The following is a 20,325-nucleotide window of genomic DNA, read 5'->3' on the forward strand; positions in this document are numbered from 1 at the left end:
AATAAACATAAGAGAACTAGAGTAGCTATGTATTGATATCAGACAAAATAGACTTTAAAGCAAAGAATATTTCTAGAGACACAGAAAAACATTTTATATAGAAAAAGGAACAATTCAGCAGGAAAAGATGACACTTATGTTACACACTGAACAGCAAGCCAAGATATGTAATCAACCTAAGTGTCCATCAATAGATGAATAGATAAAGAAAATTTGGTATATATACACAATGGAATACTACTCAGCCATGAAAAAGAATGAAATCCTGTCACTTGAGGCAACATGGATGAGCCTGGATAACATAATGTTAAGTGAAATAAGTTAGGCACAGAAGGATAAATATTGCACATTCTCACTCATATGTGGGAGCCAAAAAAAGAAAGTTGATCTCATAGAAGTAGAAAGTAGAACTGTGGTTACTAGAGGCTGGAAGGGTAAGGGAGAGGTTGATTAGCGAATACAAAATTACAGCTAGATAGGAAAAATAAGTTCTAGTGGTCTAGAGTAGTGCTAGATGTCTATAATTAATAATAATTTATCACATGTTTTCAAATGGCTTGAAGAGAGGGGCTCAAATGCTCTCATTACAAAGAAACAATAAATTTTACAGTGATGGATATGTTAATTACCCTGATTTGATCATCACACAGTGCATACATGTACTGAACTATAACTCTGTACTCCATAAATATGTATAATTATGTGTCAATTAAAATAATAATAATTTTGAAAACATATTGGTAGATATTAATATAACAGGAAAGACTGAGGCAGAGAGGGGTGGTACGTGAACTGTATGTACTTTCTGTTCAATTTTTCTATAAACCTAAAACTACTATAAAAATAGTCTTTTACTTAAAAAAAGAAGAAATGCAAAAGCATGGTGATAGAAAATCAGTGAAGATATGATTTAAATAACACTATCAATCAACTTGGCCAAACTGACATCTACAGAACACTCCACCCCAAAAACAGCAGAATACACATTCTCTTCAAGTGCATATGTAACATTCTCCAGGATAAACTATATGCTGAAAATGAAAAAAATTTCAATACATGTAAAAGAATTCTAATCATACCAAGTATGTTCTCTGATCACAACTATTAGACATCAAAGACAGATATAAATGGAAAATCCCCTAAGTAACCCTTAGATAAAGGAGCAAGACACAAAGGAAATTGGAAAGTATTTTCAGCTAGAAGAAGACCTAATATATCAAAATTTGTGGCACAGCTAATGATCTAATCTTCTACTGTATGAAACTAGAAAAGATGAGCAAATACAGCTAATAGCAAGTTGAGGAAGTAAATAAAAATAAAAACAGAAATCAATGAAACTGAATACAGAAAAACAATAGAGAAAAATCAATGAAGCCAAAAGAAGAAACTAATCAAAAGGTTAATAAAATATACAAACCTCTAGCCACACCAACCAAGAAAAAAGAGATAAGACAATCAATAGCAGGAATGAAAGTGAGACCATCTCTACAATTCCTACAGACAATAAAAAGATCATACAAAGACACTATGAACAGCTTGATACCAATAAATTTGACAACTCAGATGAAATGGATAAATCCCTTGAAAGACAAACACCCAACGCTCACACAAGAAGAAATAGACAACCTGAACAGTCCTGTATCTATTACAGAAGATGAAAACGTAGTTTAAAACCTTCCCACAAAGAAAACTACGGGCCCAAATGGCTTTCCTGATAAATCCCATAAACATTAATTACCAAAAATTTTATACCAAAGCTACACAAAAACTTTTTAAGAAAACTATAGACCAATAACTCTCAAGAAAAGAGATGTAAAAATCCTTAACAAAATATTAGCAAATCAAATCCAGTCATTATAAAAAGAATAATACACCAAGAGCAAGTGGAGTTTATCCCAGGAATGAAAAGTTGCTTTAATATTCAAAAATTAATATAATAAACTGTGCTAGAGAATAAAGAGGAAAAACAATATGACCATTTTGATAGCCACTGAAAAAGCATGTGACAAAATCCAATACCCATTTATGATAAAAAAAAAAAAATCTAACAAAAGGCATATACAAAAAACACACAGGTAACATCACATTGGTGAAAGACCAAGTGCTTCCCCCTAAGGTCCGGAAGAAGACAAGTATATCTGCTCTCGCTACTTCTTTCAACCTTTTATTGGAGGTCTTATCCAGTGTTAAAAAACAAGGAAAAGAAATAAAAGGCAATATAGAAAGGAAAAGAAGAAGAGATTCAAAATGGCGACGGGTCTGGAGCGCCCGCGTCAGGAAACAGTGTGATCCTGAGAGCTCTGTGCTGTGATACCAGAGTATTGACTGCATTTCCAAGAGCAACAAAGGACGAATAAATCTTTCAAAATCTAACAAAAGGCATATACAAAAAACACACAGGTAACATCACATTGGTGAAAGACCAAGTGCTTCCTCCTAAGGTCCGGAAGAAGACAAGTATATCTGCTCTCACTACTTCTTTCAACCTTTTATTGGAGGTCTTATCCAGTGTTAAAAAACAAGGAAAAGAAATAAAAGGCAATATAGAAAGGAAAAGAAGAAGTACAGCTCTCTATTCACAGACAATATGAATGGGAATGTAGAAAAGCCTGAGGAATCAATAAAAGTTACTCCAACTAATAAATTAGTTAAATTAGCAAGGTCACAGAATACAAGGTCAATATAAAAACCACTTATATTGCTACACACTCAAAACAAACTATTGGAAATCTATTTTTTTAAAAAAACAAAACTAAAAATTTCCTCCCAGTAGCATCAAGAAATGTTCAAAGCATTGTAATATATTTAACAAAGTGTGTGCAAGACCAAGACACTGAAAACTAAAAAATATTAGTAAGATAAACTAAAGAAAGCCTAAATAAATGGAGATACACCGTATTAATGGATTAGAAGACTCAATATTAAGATGGCAATTCTTCACAAATTGACCTATAGATTTGAAGCAATACCAGTCAAATTTCTAGCAAAGAAAATACAAAGGACCTATAATAGACAAAGCAATCTTTAGAAAGAAGGACAAAGTCAAAAGACTTACAATACCTCATTTTAAGACAGATTATAAAGTTGCAGCATGGTATTGGCATAAGGACAGTCATAAAGATCAATGAAATATAAGGAGAATCCAGAAATAGATCCACATTTACATGGTCAATTCATTTTCAACAAAGGTGCCGAGGTAACTCAATGTGAAAAGGGTGGTTTTGCTAATAAATAATACTGGAACAACTGGAAATTCAATGTAGAAAAATAGATATTGACCCTTCCTCCACATTATATACAAAAATTAATTTAAATGGATCATAGACCTAAATATAAGAGCTAAAATCATAAAACTTACAGAAGAAAACATAAAAAAAAATTTTTGTAATCTCCAGGCAGGTAAAGATTTTTTTAGAAATTAAACTATGAAAGAAAGAAATAATTAGATATCATCAAAATTTTAAACTTCAAAAAACACCATTAAGAAAATAGAAGGTAAGCCACAGATTGGGAGAAAATATTTTTAAAACATATATGTAACAAAGGACTTTTATTCAGGGTATATAAAGAACTCCTACAACTCAATAAGACAAGCAACCCATTTTTTTTTTAATGGGCAAAGGAGTTGAATAGACATTTCACAAATGACAACAGCTGACTAGACAAGAAACACATGAAAAGACACTCAGCAACACTGGTCATTAAGCAAATACAAATTAAAACCACACTGAGACACAACAACAGAACTCTCTAGAATGGCTAAAATAAAAAAGACTGACCAGTAACAAATAATGACAAGGATGAGGAGTAATTGGGACTCTCATGCATTGCTGGGGAGAATGCAAAATGGTACGACCACTGCGGAAAAGTTTGGCAGCTTCTTAGGTAACTACACACACGCTGTATGGCCCAACATTTCCACTCCTAGATATTTATTCAAGAGAAATGAAAGTACATTACTTGTACACAAATGTTTATAGCAGCTTTATTTTTTAAAGCCAAAAATTGGAAACAACCCAAATGTCCACCAACATTTGGATGAATTGATAAGCAAACTGTGGGATATCCATACAACCTAATACACCTCAGGAAAAAAAAAATTTAAAACATGGATGAATCAAAAAACCAACACGTTAAGTGAAAAAAGGCAGACACAAAAAAATGTTCACTGTATGATTCCTTTTATACAATATTCTAGAAAACACAAAACTATAGGGACAGAGTTGTTGTCCCAGTTGATCCTGGGATTGTGGATGGGAGTATGAATTCACTACAAGGGCTCAGGAGCAAATTTTTTAGTGCAATGGAAATATTCAAAAACTTGATAGTCATGGAAAACAACTTTATACATAAAATGTATCCAACTATATACTTAAAGTGGGTAAATTTTATGATATGTGAATTACACCTCAATAAAGCTATTTAAAAATGGTAGTTCAGCTCATTTCTGTTCCATTTTTCTTTTCCTTTGTGATTTAAATCCTTAGAGGTAGTTTTCATCATGGGCTCATAAATACATATGGCATTTTTTTAAAGGCTGGAAGAAGAAATCATGATAATTCTATTCTATTAGACTTTGTTTCTCGTGATATGTTTTTACCCAGCTATTTGCTCTTCTTTAAATTTAAATTGTCCTAAATTTCAGTCTCACTTCCAATAAGCTTCCTCTTCTCCAATCAAGCCATTTGTTCATCTCCTCCCAACTCCTCCACTGTACACTCGGGAATCTCAGTTCTATTGTTAAAGTCCTCTATCTTTCCTTGTATCTTTAAACTCTTCCCTGAAGGTTCATTACACCTCCTAGTCACTCACTAAAAGAGCTTTTCCCTAGGATACTGCTTGGCCCTGTAGAGCTCACAAAGCAGAGAATGAGATCTCCACATCCCACACACCTTAAGACTCCAGTATTGATGTTGGTATCTTCATCACTCCTCAAAGCCATTTCTGGACCATTCTTTCTCTACCCTCTTATATAAATGTTTGCTCACCTGAGCTCAAATCAATAATATTACCTTCTACCATTTATTTCTCAACTGCTTACCTCTTTGGTCACTTTTCCCTCCTTCATTAAGACTTTACACCCATATCAGTGTTCCTATCACCTCAAAGTTTGCCATTTAACAACCTTACCTCTCTACTCTTTGGCCTCATTATCACCAGGAAGGTTCTGTTCTATCATTTGTTTAATGTACGTCTTCCCTGATAGACTAAGCTCTGTGGTAGGGACCAGAGAGGTCTTGTTTCCAATCCTCAGCACATAGCATAATATATACTCTAGTTAATAAGGTGCTTTTTCATCCCTACTAAATGCAAACAATGGGGGCTACTAGCAGGCTCATCCATGTTACCTACAAGAGAACCAGTACCTGGAAATCGTATAAAAATTTTTAAAAAAAATTTTTTAAAGTTTTACCCAGAGAAAGTATTTGGTGGGTGATGAACTAAGGGAATTAAAAGCAATCTTAAAATGTAAGAAGGTCAACCATGTAGAAATGATAGGACTGACAATTCTGAGACTTAAGATGAGGAATAGGCTCTGCTACTAATTATAGGCTCAAAAATAAAAAAACTGTTTTTTCCTCATCTGTAAATTAAAGGAGGTGGGACCTTCTGGGTTCTAAACATTCTACTTCATTCATGTTTAATATGCTCCAAAATGTAGAAAGGAGCCAATCAGGGTGTTATTAAAAGGCAACCTGAGGACCTTGAGCTGTCATAATCTGAACCAAGTTACCTTACAAAAAATATATACTCTAAGAATACTAAAAGACCTAGCAAACCTTCATAAATGCTTGAACTAGATGAGCAAACTATGACCCCTGGGCAGCCACTGTTTGTGTAAATAAAGTTTTACTGGAACACAGCTATACTCATTTGTTTAAGTATTGTCAATAGCTGCTTTCCTGCTACAATGGCAGTTTGATGGTTGTGAAAGAAACCATATGGTCCACAAAGTCTATTAACTATCAGGGGTCTTAAAAAAAAGTTTTATATAAATAAATGGGGGTTGGCCAGTTAGCTCAGTTGGTTAGAGTGCAGCCTTATAAAACAAAGTTCACAGGTTCAGATCCCTGTACCAGCTAACTACCAAAAAAAAAAAAAATCTATAAATAAACGATCTATAAGATTCATTTTACATTCTTATATATTGGCAATGAAGACTTGCAGTAAAATGCTCTTAAATGGAGGATAGGAATAAAACAGGAAAAATGAATGAGCAGAGAGAACAAGTCAAACATATGATTTCAATTCATCTCCCAGTGATTACACTAGCTTATCTCTTTAAGCTAATGGATGGCTTGTCTTCTGGTCACTGAAACCTTCTATTCCAAGAATACACAAGATAAAACAAGCGTTAGAAATTTAACACTCACCTGCCTTCCTTAACTTTTTCTGCATTCCCTCGACATATGTAGTTTTCAATGTAACCATCACTGCAGTTGATTTTTGACCAATCTGGGTCACAAACATCCAAGAAGTGAGGCCGCAGTCTGCCTATCGAATACTTGGCAATGTCAGTCAGGGACTGACTAGCAGCTGCACCAAATAAAAATGTTCCAATGGCTTTGTAAATAGTGGCTATGTAGTTATTCCTGATAAAGGAATTTGAGTGTAAGAAGTTAAAGTAAACACACAGGGTTTCTCCAAGAATCATCTGAAAAAAAAAAAAAAAAGAAAGAAAAATAATATGTTAAAGTAGAAGTAGGCACTTTAAACAAACAAAAAATAAGAAAAGAAAATGATAAATCACTAAGACCTTTTTTAAAAACAACCTCCTGCCCCTATTTTTCTTTACAAATGGAGAATCAACCTAGGATACCTCATTCTAAACTACAAAAAAAGATTTCAGATCAATTATGGACACTGCTTACAAAGCCACGGCTGAGCCAAAATCATTTTATAGTCTACTTAAAATAAGAACTTATTTCTTTTCTTGTATTCAAATAAACTGAGCTTTAATAAGTAGACAGTGATGTATCCTGGAGGACAAAAACCGTGGCTTGTTCAAAGAATACAAACTTCCCCAATCAGAATCTCCTTTATATATTTCTGACAGAGTCTGCATTTTCCTCAAACATTCCTTTGAATCAAAGACATCCATCATAAAAAGGATAAAATAATTCCAGGGAGGAAAAAGTCTAATATAAAAGCAGGGATCTAACACTGATGCCAAAGGGTACGGAGACCAGAGATTTAGCTGACAGGTTCTACCAATACTGGCTTCCAGGAGACATTTAGGGGGAACAACCTCCTGCCCCTATTTTTCTTTACAAATGGAGAATCAACCTAGGATACCTCATTCTAAACCACAAAAAAAGATTTCAGATCAATTATGGACACTGCTTACAAAGCCACGGCTGAGCCAAAATCATTTTATAGTCTACTTAAAATAAGAACTTATTTCTTTTCTTGTATTCAAATAAACTGAGCTTTAATAAGTAGACAGTGATGTATCCTGGAGGACAAAAACCGTGGCTTGTTCAAAGAATACAAACTTCCCCAATCAGAATCTCCTTTATATATTTCTATCTGACAGAGTCTGCATTTTCCTCAAACATTCCTTTGAATCAAAGACATCCATCATAAAAAGGATAAAATAATTCCAGGGAGTAAAAAGTCTAATATAAAAGCAGGGATCTAACACTGATGCCAAAGGGTACAGAGACCAGAGATTTAGCTGACAGGTTCTACCAATACTGGCTTCCAGGAGACATTTAGGGGGAGAGTCTGAATCATGAGTTTAAAGGCATAAAAAGGTTTCCAAGGGCTTTACAAGAGAAATTCAAAGAATACTGAATGGGAACATTAAAACATTATTTGATGATTAAATAAGACAGTAAGACACACACTAACTACCAGAGATCAAACAAACAGAACAGTCTGCTTGCTAATTTGTGTGGGGAGATATAAGTAACAAAGTTTCACTTGAGATACATACTAGTTTCCCTGCGTCATCTTAAATTTGCATAAACAATTTTACAAAGCATTCAAACATACCCATTTAGTTAGGACTAATTGTCTTCAGCGTGAACCTTACCATAGGTGAAATAAATAGTTGCCTCCTGGGAGGGATTTCAAGAACCTGATACCCAAAACTCTACCTCATCTGGCTCAGTGGCTCCTACAATTCCATAATTAGAATGTTATAACTTTGACCACTAGACTATGAACTCTACAAAAGCAGGAGGATTTCTTAATTGTTGAATAGAAAGCTAGTATCATCACAGTAACCTAAAACAAAGTAGGTGGTCAATAAATTTTAATTGAAGGTGTCGCCTCTTGGGTAAAAAGACAAACACCCTTAACTTAAACATATTTAGCCTCACAGAAACATAATCATCATTATAGTTCTTAATGTAATTGAATTAATCAGATCCTTTTCTAAGAACAGGTCACAGGAAAAGAAAACTACGTGCACTACTAGGAACACCATACCTTCACAATTTTGCTTATGGTTATCCCTGACTACCTCTGGAGGCCTTTCATTAAAGTATACATTGCCTCTTCAGGCAGTTAGGGGTCCCAATTCCTGAGAGATTAGTAGCCAGAAAGGATTTGTCTAACATTTCATTATGGAATTGATTTTTGAAAATTGAAAACATACCAACTGTATCAATCAACCACAATTTTAGCAGCTGAAACTCCCACATCTCAGCTATTAGCTGTTCCTAAGTACTCAATGATTTTCCAGAAACAGGTACTGAGCTTGGTGAGTTTTACTAGTTATAATTATCATTGTTTAGGGCCACCCAAATCCTGGTTCTTGCCATTGATGTGACAAAAAATCAGTTTGCTAGGAACATTCAGCACAGAGCCCAGATTAAAAACTCACCTGTAGGGCCGAGCCCGTGGCGCACTCAGCAGAGTGCGGCGCGGCAGCGCTCCTGCCACAGGTTCGGATCCTATATAGGGATGGCCAGTATGATGCGCTCACTGGCTAAGCGCGGTGCGGCCGGTCACAAATAAAAAAAAACAGGACAAAAAAAAAAACAAAACTCACCTGTAGAAGATGTGTAAGCTGAAACTTAACTGTTACTGTTGGGAGAGCAGGGAACTCTAAAGCTGGCAAATGCTAGGTCAGCTACATCATTTTTATTACATGCTCCCTCTTCAGTGAGAGAACAGTCAACAGAGAAGTTCTAAATCTATTCTTCTGAATGAAATGTAGAAATGTGTCTGTCCATTTGGTCTATAAGAGATAGCCATATTCTTTTGTTTTAATATCTTATCCTATCCTTTGAGCCATTTATGACAATTCTTAACCTTCAGTAGAGTCCATGCGTAAGCCAACTGTGGCATAATCCTAGAACTGAGATGACTTATCATGCATCATTTATTTAGATTCTAAGGGTATGATAAATTATGAAAAAACTAAAGATAATGTTTGGGGGAGTAAAACAGAATACTAATGAAGATCAAAGCTAATAATTATCTAAATCAGTATGACAACCTTTTTAACCTATGTCCCATAGTCTCTCACCATCTCCTTTATATCTTCACCAACCGAGATGATTTTATACATCTCTAGACAGTCCCTTTTGTGTCTTTCATTGAGGGCCCACCTTCCCAAGAGTAGTCTACAATCACTGGCACATTTCCACATCTTCCACTTCCTCCTACTCTACCTCCATTCCCTTTATGCTACTGAATCTTTCTCAAAAGTCAAAATTGTTTCATCAGATGGAACAGATTTTTATCAACCCTCATTTACTTTAACTTCTCAGTAGTATTTTATTTCACTGACCATTTCCTCCTTATTAAAATTCTCTCTCATCTTCTGAGCAACTATAGTAATCCTGACTCTCTACCAGGCTCCCTCAATCGCTCATATGTTTATGGATCATCTGCAAGTCATGTCAAAGGCCTGGTGTGATGTCTGAATCATAGGGACTTTTTTTAATGAAATGATTTACTTTCTAGTAAATAAAGTTAGACATCTACAAGTCTAACCAAGCACTACTTGAAATAAGCTAGGTTAAGGAATAAACTGCAATTATTTTGAATTAGTGCCTAAAACGCTGCCCAAAGCAGCATCTTTTTTGATGCTGTTGATATGAAAATAGTACTTTCACAGCACCTTTAAACAGTCTGGCTTTGTTTGTTTGTTTGTTTGTTTGTTTGTCTTTTTTTGTGTGTGTGACCGGCGGCACTGAGCACACCGGCCATCCCTATATAGGATCCGAACCCGTGGCAGAGCGCTGCTGCGCTCCCAGCGCCGCACTCTCCTGAGTGCGCCACGGGGTCAGCCCCAGTCTGTTGTTTTTAAGGAAATCTACACTCATATTAATTTACTTACCATTTTACTAAATGTAAAGATAACTTTCTCATAAGTTATGTTGAGATAGCAAAAAATTCAAAGTTACTGAAATACAATTCATGAGTTTCTGCTAACTACACATTTTGTCAGGCCCTGTGTCTGCTGAGCAGGCTGTGCACATCCACACAGTGCCCAGCAATTGGCACCCTGTCCTGCTGCAGGCTTCCTGTCTACAGGGGATTTCTGTTGTTTTGCTTGTGCAACATCCTTTTTACTGAGACACAAAGAAAAGTAGAATTGAAAGACAAGTATATTTCTAGCACTGTTTATTTGAACATCTGCATTTTGTCTAAAATCAGCTACTATTTGCAACTAAGAATACTACTAAAATTTTTATATTTAAATGATTAGCAATCTCTCAGAAATATACATACTTCAGAAAAAAAAAAAAAAAAGACCCTACTCTCTCCTTAATGGAAAACCATAGGCTTGGCTTTCTTTCTTTTAGTAGTAAAAACTCAGTATAAAGACACGTCTGGATTAAAGGAATCCCTCATTTCTTAAAGCTTCACCAACATTACTGCACATCTACTCCATTGTTTCATTTGCAACTATGTGCAATCACATAGTTTCATTCAAGCACCTAGGACAGGCCTGGCTCCATGACAGGCAGTAAGGATATCAAAACAAACAAGGTATCACCTCTGCCTTCAAGGAGCTCACAGTCTTGTGAAACAAAATTGATATAGCAAAGATTTTCTTTTAATAATCATGTACCACAATTAGGAGTTTTGATCATTCTTAAGACATTATATTGCTAAATTAAGAAGTTTTTAAAAAATAAACTCCAAAAACAGACAAGCTATATATTGCTGTCATCTTGTTGGCCTATCTTCTGGATAGGACCATATTTCCCACTTTTTTAACTAACATAAATCTTGTTTCTAAAGTTGCAAGTTATGGAGCATAAAACTGTTGAAGTCATAAAATTTCTGAGAGATTATAAAAATCATCTAGCTCAATCACTGAGGTCTTCTCCCTAGAGACACATTCCCTAAGTATTTTCACCTGAAATACTAGAAAACAACAGTTACTATTGTGGTTCAAGAATCAGTCTTGCCTTCAGTACCAGTAAAAATTCTTTCATGTTCATTGCCAATTATATATAGAACTGTGGCTCTCCCATTTATGGCATTACCTAAAAATTCCTTAAGGATGGGTTACATGAAGTTTTAACAGTAGTTAGCAATTTTTCTTTTCTAGAACTCAGTGACTGAAGACAGTAGGTACATACACACAGATACAATAAATTATAAAATAATGTCCTTTGTATAAAGTATGCTAGAAACATATTGATATAACATTCAACTAAGGATAGCACAATTATTGAAACCATAGCAAGTTAGAGCGCTAATAATCATAGTGACGTGGAAAAGATTAGCATAAAATCTACACATATTCAGTAAGGTTCTTCTAATTATACATTGTTATTCTTTTGGCCCCACTTAAAATAGCTGAGATTATCTTGATCAAATAAACCTTCAATTTAAGGTTTAAAAAAACATACATATTGTTCTGGAGGGTTATACATTTAATCATTAACAGGTTAACACAAAATTAAGCCAAGTGCCCAAAAGTTATAAACTTGGAAAAGTGGATTTAACTTACAACGATAATACTGAATGGAATGATTATTCCACCTAATAACGCATAAGGTATGGTGTCTTCTTTGTAAGGGTACTTGATGGACTCATCATTACAGAATACTCCTCGTTGGAAGGGGGTATGCCTTGAAGTAAGAATTGCAAAAGGCAATCCAGCTAGCAAAAGGGAATAAATGAAAATATCATTAAAAAAGAAACAGCAAAACTAATCAATGGCAATAATTATCCAGAAACTGAGTTTAAAAATGCATTTGCCATGAAAACAAATGAGAGCACATGTAAAACGAAATGCAGCAATGCATGCAACAGAAGTTAGAAAGATCACAGTTTAGGGTAAAGATGTTTTTCTACAGGAAACAAAGCTTCCAAGTCCTCTATTAACCAATTTAATGAAGAGTATCTTCTTCCCTTTGTTTCTGCCCAAATCCATTAAACAGATTTTGGATAAATCTCTTCTCATGCTCTTGTTGCCACTTAATCACCAGGTTTTCAACACTATTTCCAAACCAATTTGTCATCAACTTTGCTTCCAAAAGGAAACAACATTTTGACATTCCACATTTTGTCCCAGTATTACTGCCATATTTGGACAGGTCACAGTCACTGGCTAAGCTATCAGAGCATCTAAATAAAGCTTTATCCACTTATTTCTGTACTGCCTACAGCAGGTTTAAAGCTTCTGTGAAAAGGACTTTGAACTTAAAGTTTTTTAAGAAAAAATGGACAATGCACAAAAGCACCTAACAGAGATCTCTCTGTTTTTATCACCAATGTCTTCCACAAAGATCATGTCTCATATTCACCTCCTAAAATGCCTAACTTTTGCATGAACGTGAACTTTAAGAATTCAGTTCTCCTTTCCTTCACTGAACTTGGCCTACTGATTAATACTGCAGCATACTGACCAGTACTGCTTTGTAAAAGAGATAGTTTAGCAGAAACCCGTGACATGAGCTCTGTTTTAAGATTGATCCAAGTCTAAAAGGCTCTCTCCCTATATGACCCATGCTCCCTGCTACTATAACCACTAAGCTAACACACTCACTGTAGGTTCGAGTGCTACCTCTTTGTGAAGCACCAAGACTTGATGACCATTTGCAGTTCTCATTAACTGCACTGAGGCCCTAAAGGCTGAATGTGACAACCAAGCTAACACACTCACTGTAGGTTCGAGTGCTACCTCTTTGTGAAGCACCAAGACTTGACGACCATTTGCAGTTCTCATTAACTGCACTGAGGCCCTAAAGGCTGAATGTGACAACCAAGCTTCTGTCACTCTGCCTGAGTATATTTACCATAAATATCAAATCTGTCCAAGCTACAAGGGCCAAAAAGGAGGAGCATATGAAAGAAATCACATTTTTTTCATTCCTAGCTCTTTTATTTATCTTCCTGTTTTTCAGTTAGACACTGAACACGTAAACCAAAGCTTACTTCTTTGTATTAGCCAATTTGCCAATAGATATCAACCCTTTAAAAGTCTTTAAGATGCTGCAAGTTTCCCAAAGCCATATTTTAGTAAATGCTACACTTTTTTAAAGAAATTAAACTAGGGTTGACTTTGCTAACTGACCCTTATACTGCCTCTCATATCTGAATTCAGACTATCCTCTGATTCATGAAATTGTTCGTATTCAGAGGAATGGGGTAAAATGTCCAAGCCTCCAATATACGTACCATGGTTACAACACAACTTCAAAAGATTTGCATAAACTTTTGTATTTATCAGTACACACTGTAGAGGTTAATACACAGAGCTATGAATTTAGTTGTTGCCTGCCTCATACAGTAACTAAAAGCTTAGCCTTCAACCAATAACCACACTCCAATCCAATGAGCAAATTTATTTTGTATTTACAAAGAACCACTACTTCCATAGTTCATTTTACTTGCAAGAACTCTATACAAAATAACGGAAACTTTTACTGTCTACGTAGCATATTTCTGAATTGGTTGAATTTTTCAATAAGCATTTCTTTCTTTTAGAATAAGATATTTCATACAGAAATTAAATTCACATATATATGATTAATGTCTGAAACTTACTAGGCTTTGTGTGCTTATTCTCAGGGAAAAGTCATATAAATAGGCCCAAATATATTGAAAAATGCTATTAATATGTATTCCCATTAATATTAAGTTTTATCTTTAACTTTACTACAAAACCATGTTAGAAATTTTTCTTAGATTTAGATAAAAAATTTGTAGGTATTTTCCAGGATAGAAGGGGAAAAAAATAAAATCACATACAAATATAATAAATAGTCCATTTAAAAATAGGAATATTCAATGTGCAAATATTGAGTGAATTCACTGTACAAGGAATTCTGCTATGTGCTAGCAGGACACAAAGTTGAATAAGGCACAGTATGTAAGAATAGCAGAGAATAAACAGAGGTACAGAGAACTCTGAGGGTTCAAAAGAGAATGAGGGTTGGTGAGGCTCTGGGTGGTGATATTTAATAAGCTGTGGTTGATAATAATAACCAATATTTGCCGTCCCTGATATAAGCCCATGAGATGTATTGCATCAAAGTCATTACCCAATGCCATTTCATTTTCACTAACTATCTAATCCTGAATATAGAACCCCAAAAGGGGATGGGAAGGAAGATCAAACCACAGGTTGTTCACTGACCCACTTAAGGCTCAAAAAGATGAGCTAGTTCAGAATCCTGTTCTGGAAATTTTGGAATTGAAACAAAGACTGAATCAGTCAGAGCTGGCAAACAGCATTGGTCCATGTACAAGGAAGAGAGGCTGAGAATAAAGCAGGTCTACAGAGAAAGAAGTGACTAGCCTGACCCTTGAAAGTGCAAAATGGAGAAGGTAGCTTTGATTCCCCATTGCTAAAAGGCCTCACTGACCTTGCTCTGTTGGGGTTAACAGGGTGCCTTGTATTCCTTTCAACAAAGCCCAACTTTACTTAAGCTATATCTAGAATTTCTACTCCTTATAACCAAGAGAGATATAACTAAAACAATCAAACTTTAACTATTCTCCCTACTTTGAGAAAATGTAGGTTATCTTTAATTTTTTGATTACCCTATATAATGCTGTAGTGAATATTTCCAAATACAAATCCTTGTTTACATTTCTAATTATTTTCTTAGAATATATTTTATGTGGAATTAAAAGATAAAAACATTAAGATCCTTGACAAACAGCTCCAAAAAGGTTATTGTACACCACTGATTTTACTCCACCAGTCACAGTGTACAAAGCTGTGAGAAATGCAAAAATTTAAGTAGATATTTGATTCTTTGATATTCACTACAGATTTCAAGGCAAAAGTTAAAGGGTTCCATTTGTTCTTTCGCTGATTCAAATCAAACACCCTTTGCCTTTTACCTGAAAGATTACATCTCTAAGACAATCCCTTTTCGTCATTTCTCAAAAATTACTACATTTGTCAAATGATGTTTCTCTTACTACTTTAACTGGCAAAATTCATTCTCATCTCTCCCCACTTTCAAACAACTTTGTTGAGCTATAATTTACACATCATAAAATTCATACACTCTAAGTATATAATTCAATGATTTTGGTAAATTTATAAAGCTGTGCAACCATCACCACAATCCAGTTTTAGAACATTTTCATTACCCCCAAAATTTCCCTGAGCCTATCTGCACTCAATCCCTGCTCCAACCACCAAACCCAGGCAACCATTTATCACCTTTCTGTCTCCACACAGTTCTGCCTTTTCTGGACAATTCATAGAAGTAGAATTATACGATATGTGGTATTTTGTATCTAGCTTATATCACTTCGCATAATGTTTCTGACATTCATCCATGTTGTAGCAAGCATTTTGTTCCTTTTTATTGAATAATATCCTATTGTATTATATACTATATTTGGTTCATCTAGTCACTAGTTAATGGATATTTGGATTCTTTCCAATTTGGGGCTATTTTTACTAATGCTACTGTGAACATTCACATATAAGTCTTTGTGTGAATATATGTTTTTGTTTCTAATAGGCAGATACCTTCAAGTGAAATTCCTAGGTCATACAGTAAGTTTATGTTTAACTTTTTAAGAAATCGCCAGACTATTTTCCAAAGTGGTTGCACCATTTCACATTCCCACATCCTCCTTTTTAATATGTGGCTAGTCATAGTAGGCCCACTTAAGACTCAGACTCTCTACATAGTAAACTCATATTCACCTACAAATAAATACAACTTTCTATTCTTCTACCAGTGAATATTTATAATGGTTCAAAAGGGAGCATGTGATATGTAACTCATCCCTTCTTCAAACTAAATACTGCAAAAACACTTCTCCATCCTTTACCAGAGATAGGAAAAGAAAACATAAGAACATGGTCACACCACATCGTCTTTAGCTTCCTCTTGCACAAATATCCAGGATCTTGGAACAATAATATAAATACTAACGAACTGTTTTAATTAGAAAGATTGGTGGTGGGTGTCCAGCAAAACTGAGAAACTGTAGTTAGAAACTTTTACATGTGAAGGGAACTCTTCTAACATCTTTACTATCTAAAGATAACAGTTTACATTAGGGTTCATTCTTTGTGTTGTACAGTTCTGTGGATTTTGACAAATACATAACACCGTGGATCCACCATTACAGTGTCATATAGGACAGTTTCACTGTTCTAACATTAGTGAAAACTACAAATGCCTCCACAAAATAATGTTTTAAGGTTCATCTATATGGTAGCATAAATTGATACTCTGTTTCTCTTGATTGCCGAATAGTATATCATATGTATGGACATAAAACATATTGGATGCCCAGGAGAGTGTAGCATGCAACCCGAGAGTCCACAGTAGCAAAACATTAAGAAATATACTGCCTCAGGGCTAACAACAGCAGACAACAGTCTAATTCCTAACACACAGATGTCAGGCACACTGAGGTTTCTTGCAAAGTCAGGTACCACCTCAATAATCTGAAAATGAAAAGACCCCATCGGCCGACCAAAATACCCCATAGAAAATAGAGGATGATGTCCATTAGTAAAATATTTCAGGAATCACATTCCTCTATTAATGCCTGGATGAGAAGGGAAGGATGTGGATGCAGGTTAGAAGGCTGAAGAACCCAGAGGTATAGGCTACACTGTAGAATAATGAGGCTCTTATAACTTTTGCCACCTGACTGTACCAGTAGGCTAAATAGACATGTGATGTGTGTATGTGTACAGTTTACCTTCCATATTAGGTCATCTGAAAGTCTATCCTTTGCTTATTTACCAGTGGGGAAAATTCCAAATAGGAAAGAGTCAAATGCAAGTTGCCTAAAGATGTTAATGAGTACCTAAAATACAATCATACTTAATATTAAAAAGAATATGCCAATACCTTATTTCTTTTCCTTTTGCTTCTATGAGTATTTAAGAGGATAAAACTGTGGTGACTACTTGAGAGAATCTGTCCAGTTACTGTGCCCAGTTCATGCATGAACTGAAGTGTACTGGGGCACATGGGGATAACATGTGATAAAATGTAGTTCAAGAAACAGAAAAAATGAATCAGAAAGAAAAATAATTACTGAACTACACCAAAACACAAGAGCCAAGAAGAGAGAACAAAGATCACAAGTACTGTATAAACTGAAAGAATAGCTGGACTACTACATTCCTTTATTACTTAATGCATGAATATATTTCTTTTCCTATAAACAATTAAGAGCAGACACCTTATGCATAATGTACTCGTCTTGTGTTACATGGAGTGCTTATCTGAAGTGTAATTCATTAATATTACTCTTTACTACAGGCAAGGTTTTAAAAACCTGAAAAATAATTATTTTCAGACCTACATCACAAAGTATAACATATAAGGTTAAAATAGAATATTTTGCCATTTGTAATTTCTAACACCATTTCTTAAAGACCTTTGAAACAGTTTAATATTAACTACACTTAATATTAACTAGATTTGAATCCAGTATACAGACCAAAAGATTGAGAAACTTCATCTGTAATAAAAATCTTAAGAATCCAAGAAACTCAAGGAAGATGAAAAAAATCATTACTTTTGTCAATATTAAGGGACATTTCACTATAAAAGCTTATAATTCAACTAGAGAATGTGAGATCTTAAAGTCCTGAGTACCATTTCTCTAAAAAAGAAGCAAATATTCAATTCAGTTCAACAATTAACCAAGTTCCTACTCTGTACAAGGCGGATGGGGGATGCATAGGGCAGGTCTAGCACTAGTCAAATTCTGGATTTATTTTGAAAGTAGAGTCCACAGGATTTGTTGATGGACTGATTGGATATGAGTGTAAGAAAGAGGCATCGACAATGACCCTAAAGTTATCCACTTGAGCAACCAGAAGTTTAACTGAGATGTTAAAGACTGGAGATAGAACAGGGGGCAAGGGATAGATCTAAGAGTTCAATCTAGAATGTTTATCTAGTTTGAGTTCCCTATTAATAGAGATGTCAAGTAGGCTACTGGATGTAAAGTCTTTTTTTTTTTTTTAATTTGTTTACTGTAATATATTGATTGTACCTATGGGGTACTGAGTTATATTTCAATATATGTATAAATTATGATGACCTAATCAAGATAATTAGCATATTCATCATTATAAAACTTAATCATTTCTTTGTGATATGAACATTTGATCTCCTCTCTTCTAGTCATTTGATAACATGCAGTAAATCATTGTTAATTATGTAAAACTTAATCATTTCTTTGTGATATGAACATTTGATCTCCTCTCTTCTAGTCACTTGATAACATGCAGTAAATCATTGTTAATTATATATTCCTGGGTCGGCTATAGACCAATAGAACTTGTTTTTTCTATCTAGCTGAAATTTTGTGTCCATTAACCAGCCTCTCACTATCCCCCTTTCCCCCTTCCCTTTCCTGCCTCTAGTAACCACAGTTTTTCTCTCTCCTTTTAACAGTCAAGTTTGAGGGAGAGGTCCAGGCTGAACATATAGATTTGGAAGACAGGTGATATTAGACCCATGAAACCAGATGACATCATCAAGGGAGAAAGTACAGATACAGAAGAAAAGAGGACCCAAGCATTAATCCCTGGAGCACTCCAAATTAAAAGGTCAAGGAGAAGAGAAAAACTTAAAAAGGAGAATATTAAAAAGCAGCCAATAAAGTGTAATTAAAATCAGGAGAGTGCAGAAAATTCCAAGTGATCTATCTCCAAAACCCTAGAACTCATAAGTGAGTGTAATATGGTCACAGAATATAAGTCAACACATAAACATCAACCATATTTCTACATACTACCAATGAACAATTGGAAACCAAAATTAAAAGCACAATATCATTTATAATTGCTCAAAAAGTTGAAATATTTAGGTATAAACCTAACGACAACAAATATATATATTTGAGATTTGTATGCTGAAAACTACAAAATACTGATGAAAAAAATCAAAGACCTAAATGAATGGAAAGACATATTATCTTCATGGATTGGAAGACTTGACAAGGTAAATATATTAATCCTCCCCAAATTGATCTATAGGTTTAATGCAATTCTTATCAAAGTTCCAGCAGGACTTTTTTACAGATATAAACATATTCACTTAAAAATTTATGTGGAAAGGTAAAGGAACTTGAACATCTAAAACAATTTTGAAAAAATATATAAAGTTGGAGGAGTCACATACCCTGAATTTTTTTGAGAAAAACAATGCTATATTTTCTTTTAACCACTCAATTTTAAGCTACCTGATATATATATATATATATATATATATTTTTTTTTTTTTTTACCACCTGGTGTATAGCTACAGTAATCAAGATGGTGTGATGTTAATGGAAGGCTGAACACATCTATCAACAGAGCAAGAACAGAGTCCCACACAAATACAGCCAATAGTTTTTTTTAAAAAAAAACAAAGGCACAAAAGCAGTAAAATGGACAAAGGAGAGTCAGTGGTGTTGAAATAGGTGGTCATTCATAAGCAAAAAGAAAATGAACCTCTACCTAACCCTCACATCTTATACAAAACTTAATACAAAATAGAGGACAAAGCTAAGTATAAAACACAGAAAAAAATCTTTATAACCTAGGGTCAATGCAAAGAATTCTTATATATAACTCCACTAGAACAGTTCATTAAAGGAAAAATATTAGTAAACTTGATTCATCAAAATTAAAAACATTTGTTCTCAGCGGCCGGCCTGTGGCTCAATTGGGAGAGTGTGGTGCTGATAACACCAAGTCAAGGGTTAAGATCCCCTTTCTGGTCATCTTTAAAAAAAAAAAAAACATTATTACTCAAAAGACAAATTTTAGAGAATGAAAAGACAACCTACAGGGCCGGCCCGGTGGCGCACTGCTACAGTGCGCCGCTTGGGAGCGCGGCGGCGCTCCCGCCGCGGGGTCGGATCCCCCATACAGACCGGTTCCCTCTCACTCGCTGCGCGAGGGGCAGG

At 34.8% G+C, this 20,325-nt stretch overlaps 1 protein-coding gene across 1 annotated transcript in view; it reads right to left on the reverse strand.

The window, feature by feature from the left end:
• The window catches only part of PPAP2A (phosphatidic acid phosphatase type 2A), a 104,075-nt gene that overhangs the window by 35,153 nt on the left and 48,597 nt on the right, over nucleotides 1–20,325 (reverse strand). The window contains exon 4 of the mRNA XM_008573096.1: nucleotides 6,375–6,655. Within this exon, the coding sequence (XP_008571318.1) occupies nucleotides 6,375–6,655 (281 nt within the window). The remainder of the gene's footprint in view (nucleotides 1–6,374; nucleotides 6,656–20,325) is intronic.

Source organism: Galeopterus variegatus, unplaced genomic scaffold, assembly GCF_000696425.1.
Source record: "Galeopterus variegatus unplaced genomic scaffold, G_variegatus-3.0.2 Scaffold875, whole genome shotgun sequence".
NCBI lineage: Eukaryota > Metazoa > Chordata > Mammalia > Dermoptera > Cynocephalidae > Galeopterus > Galeopterus variegatus.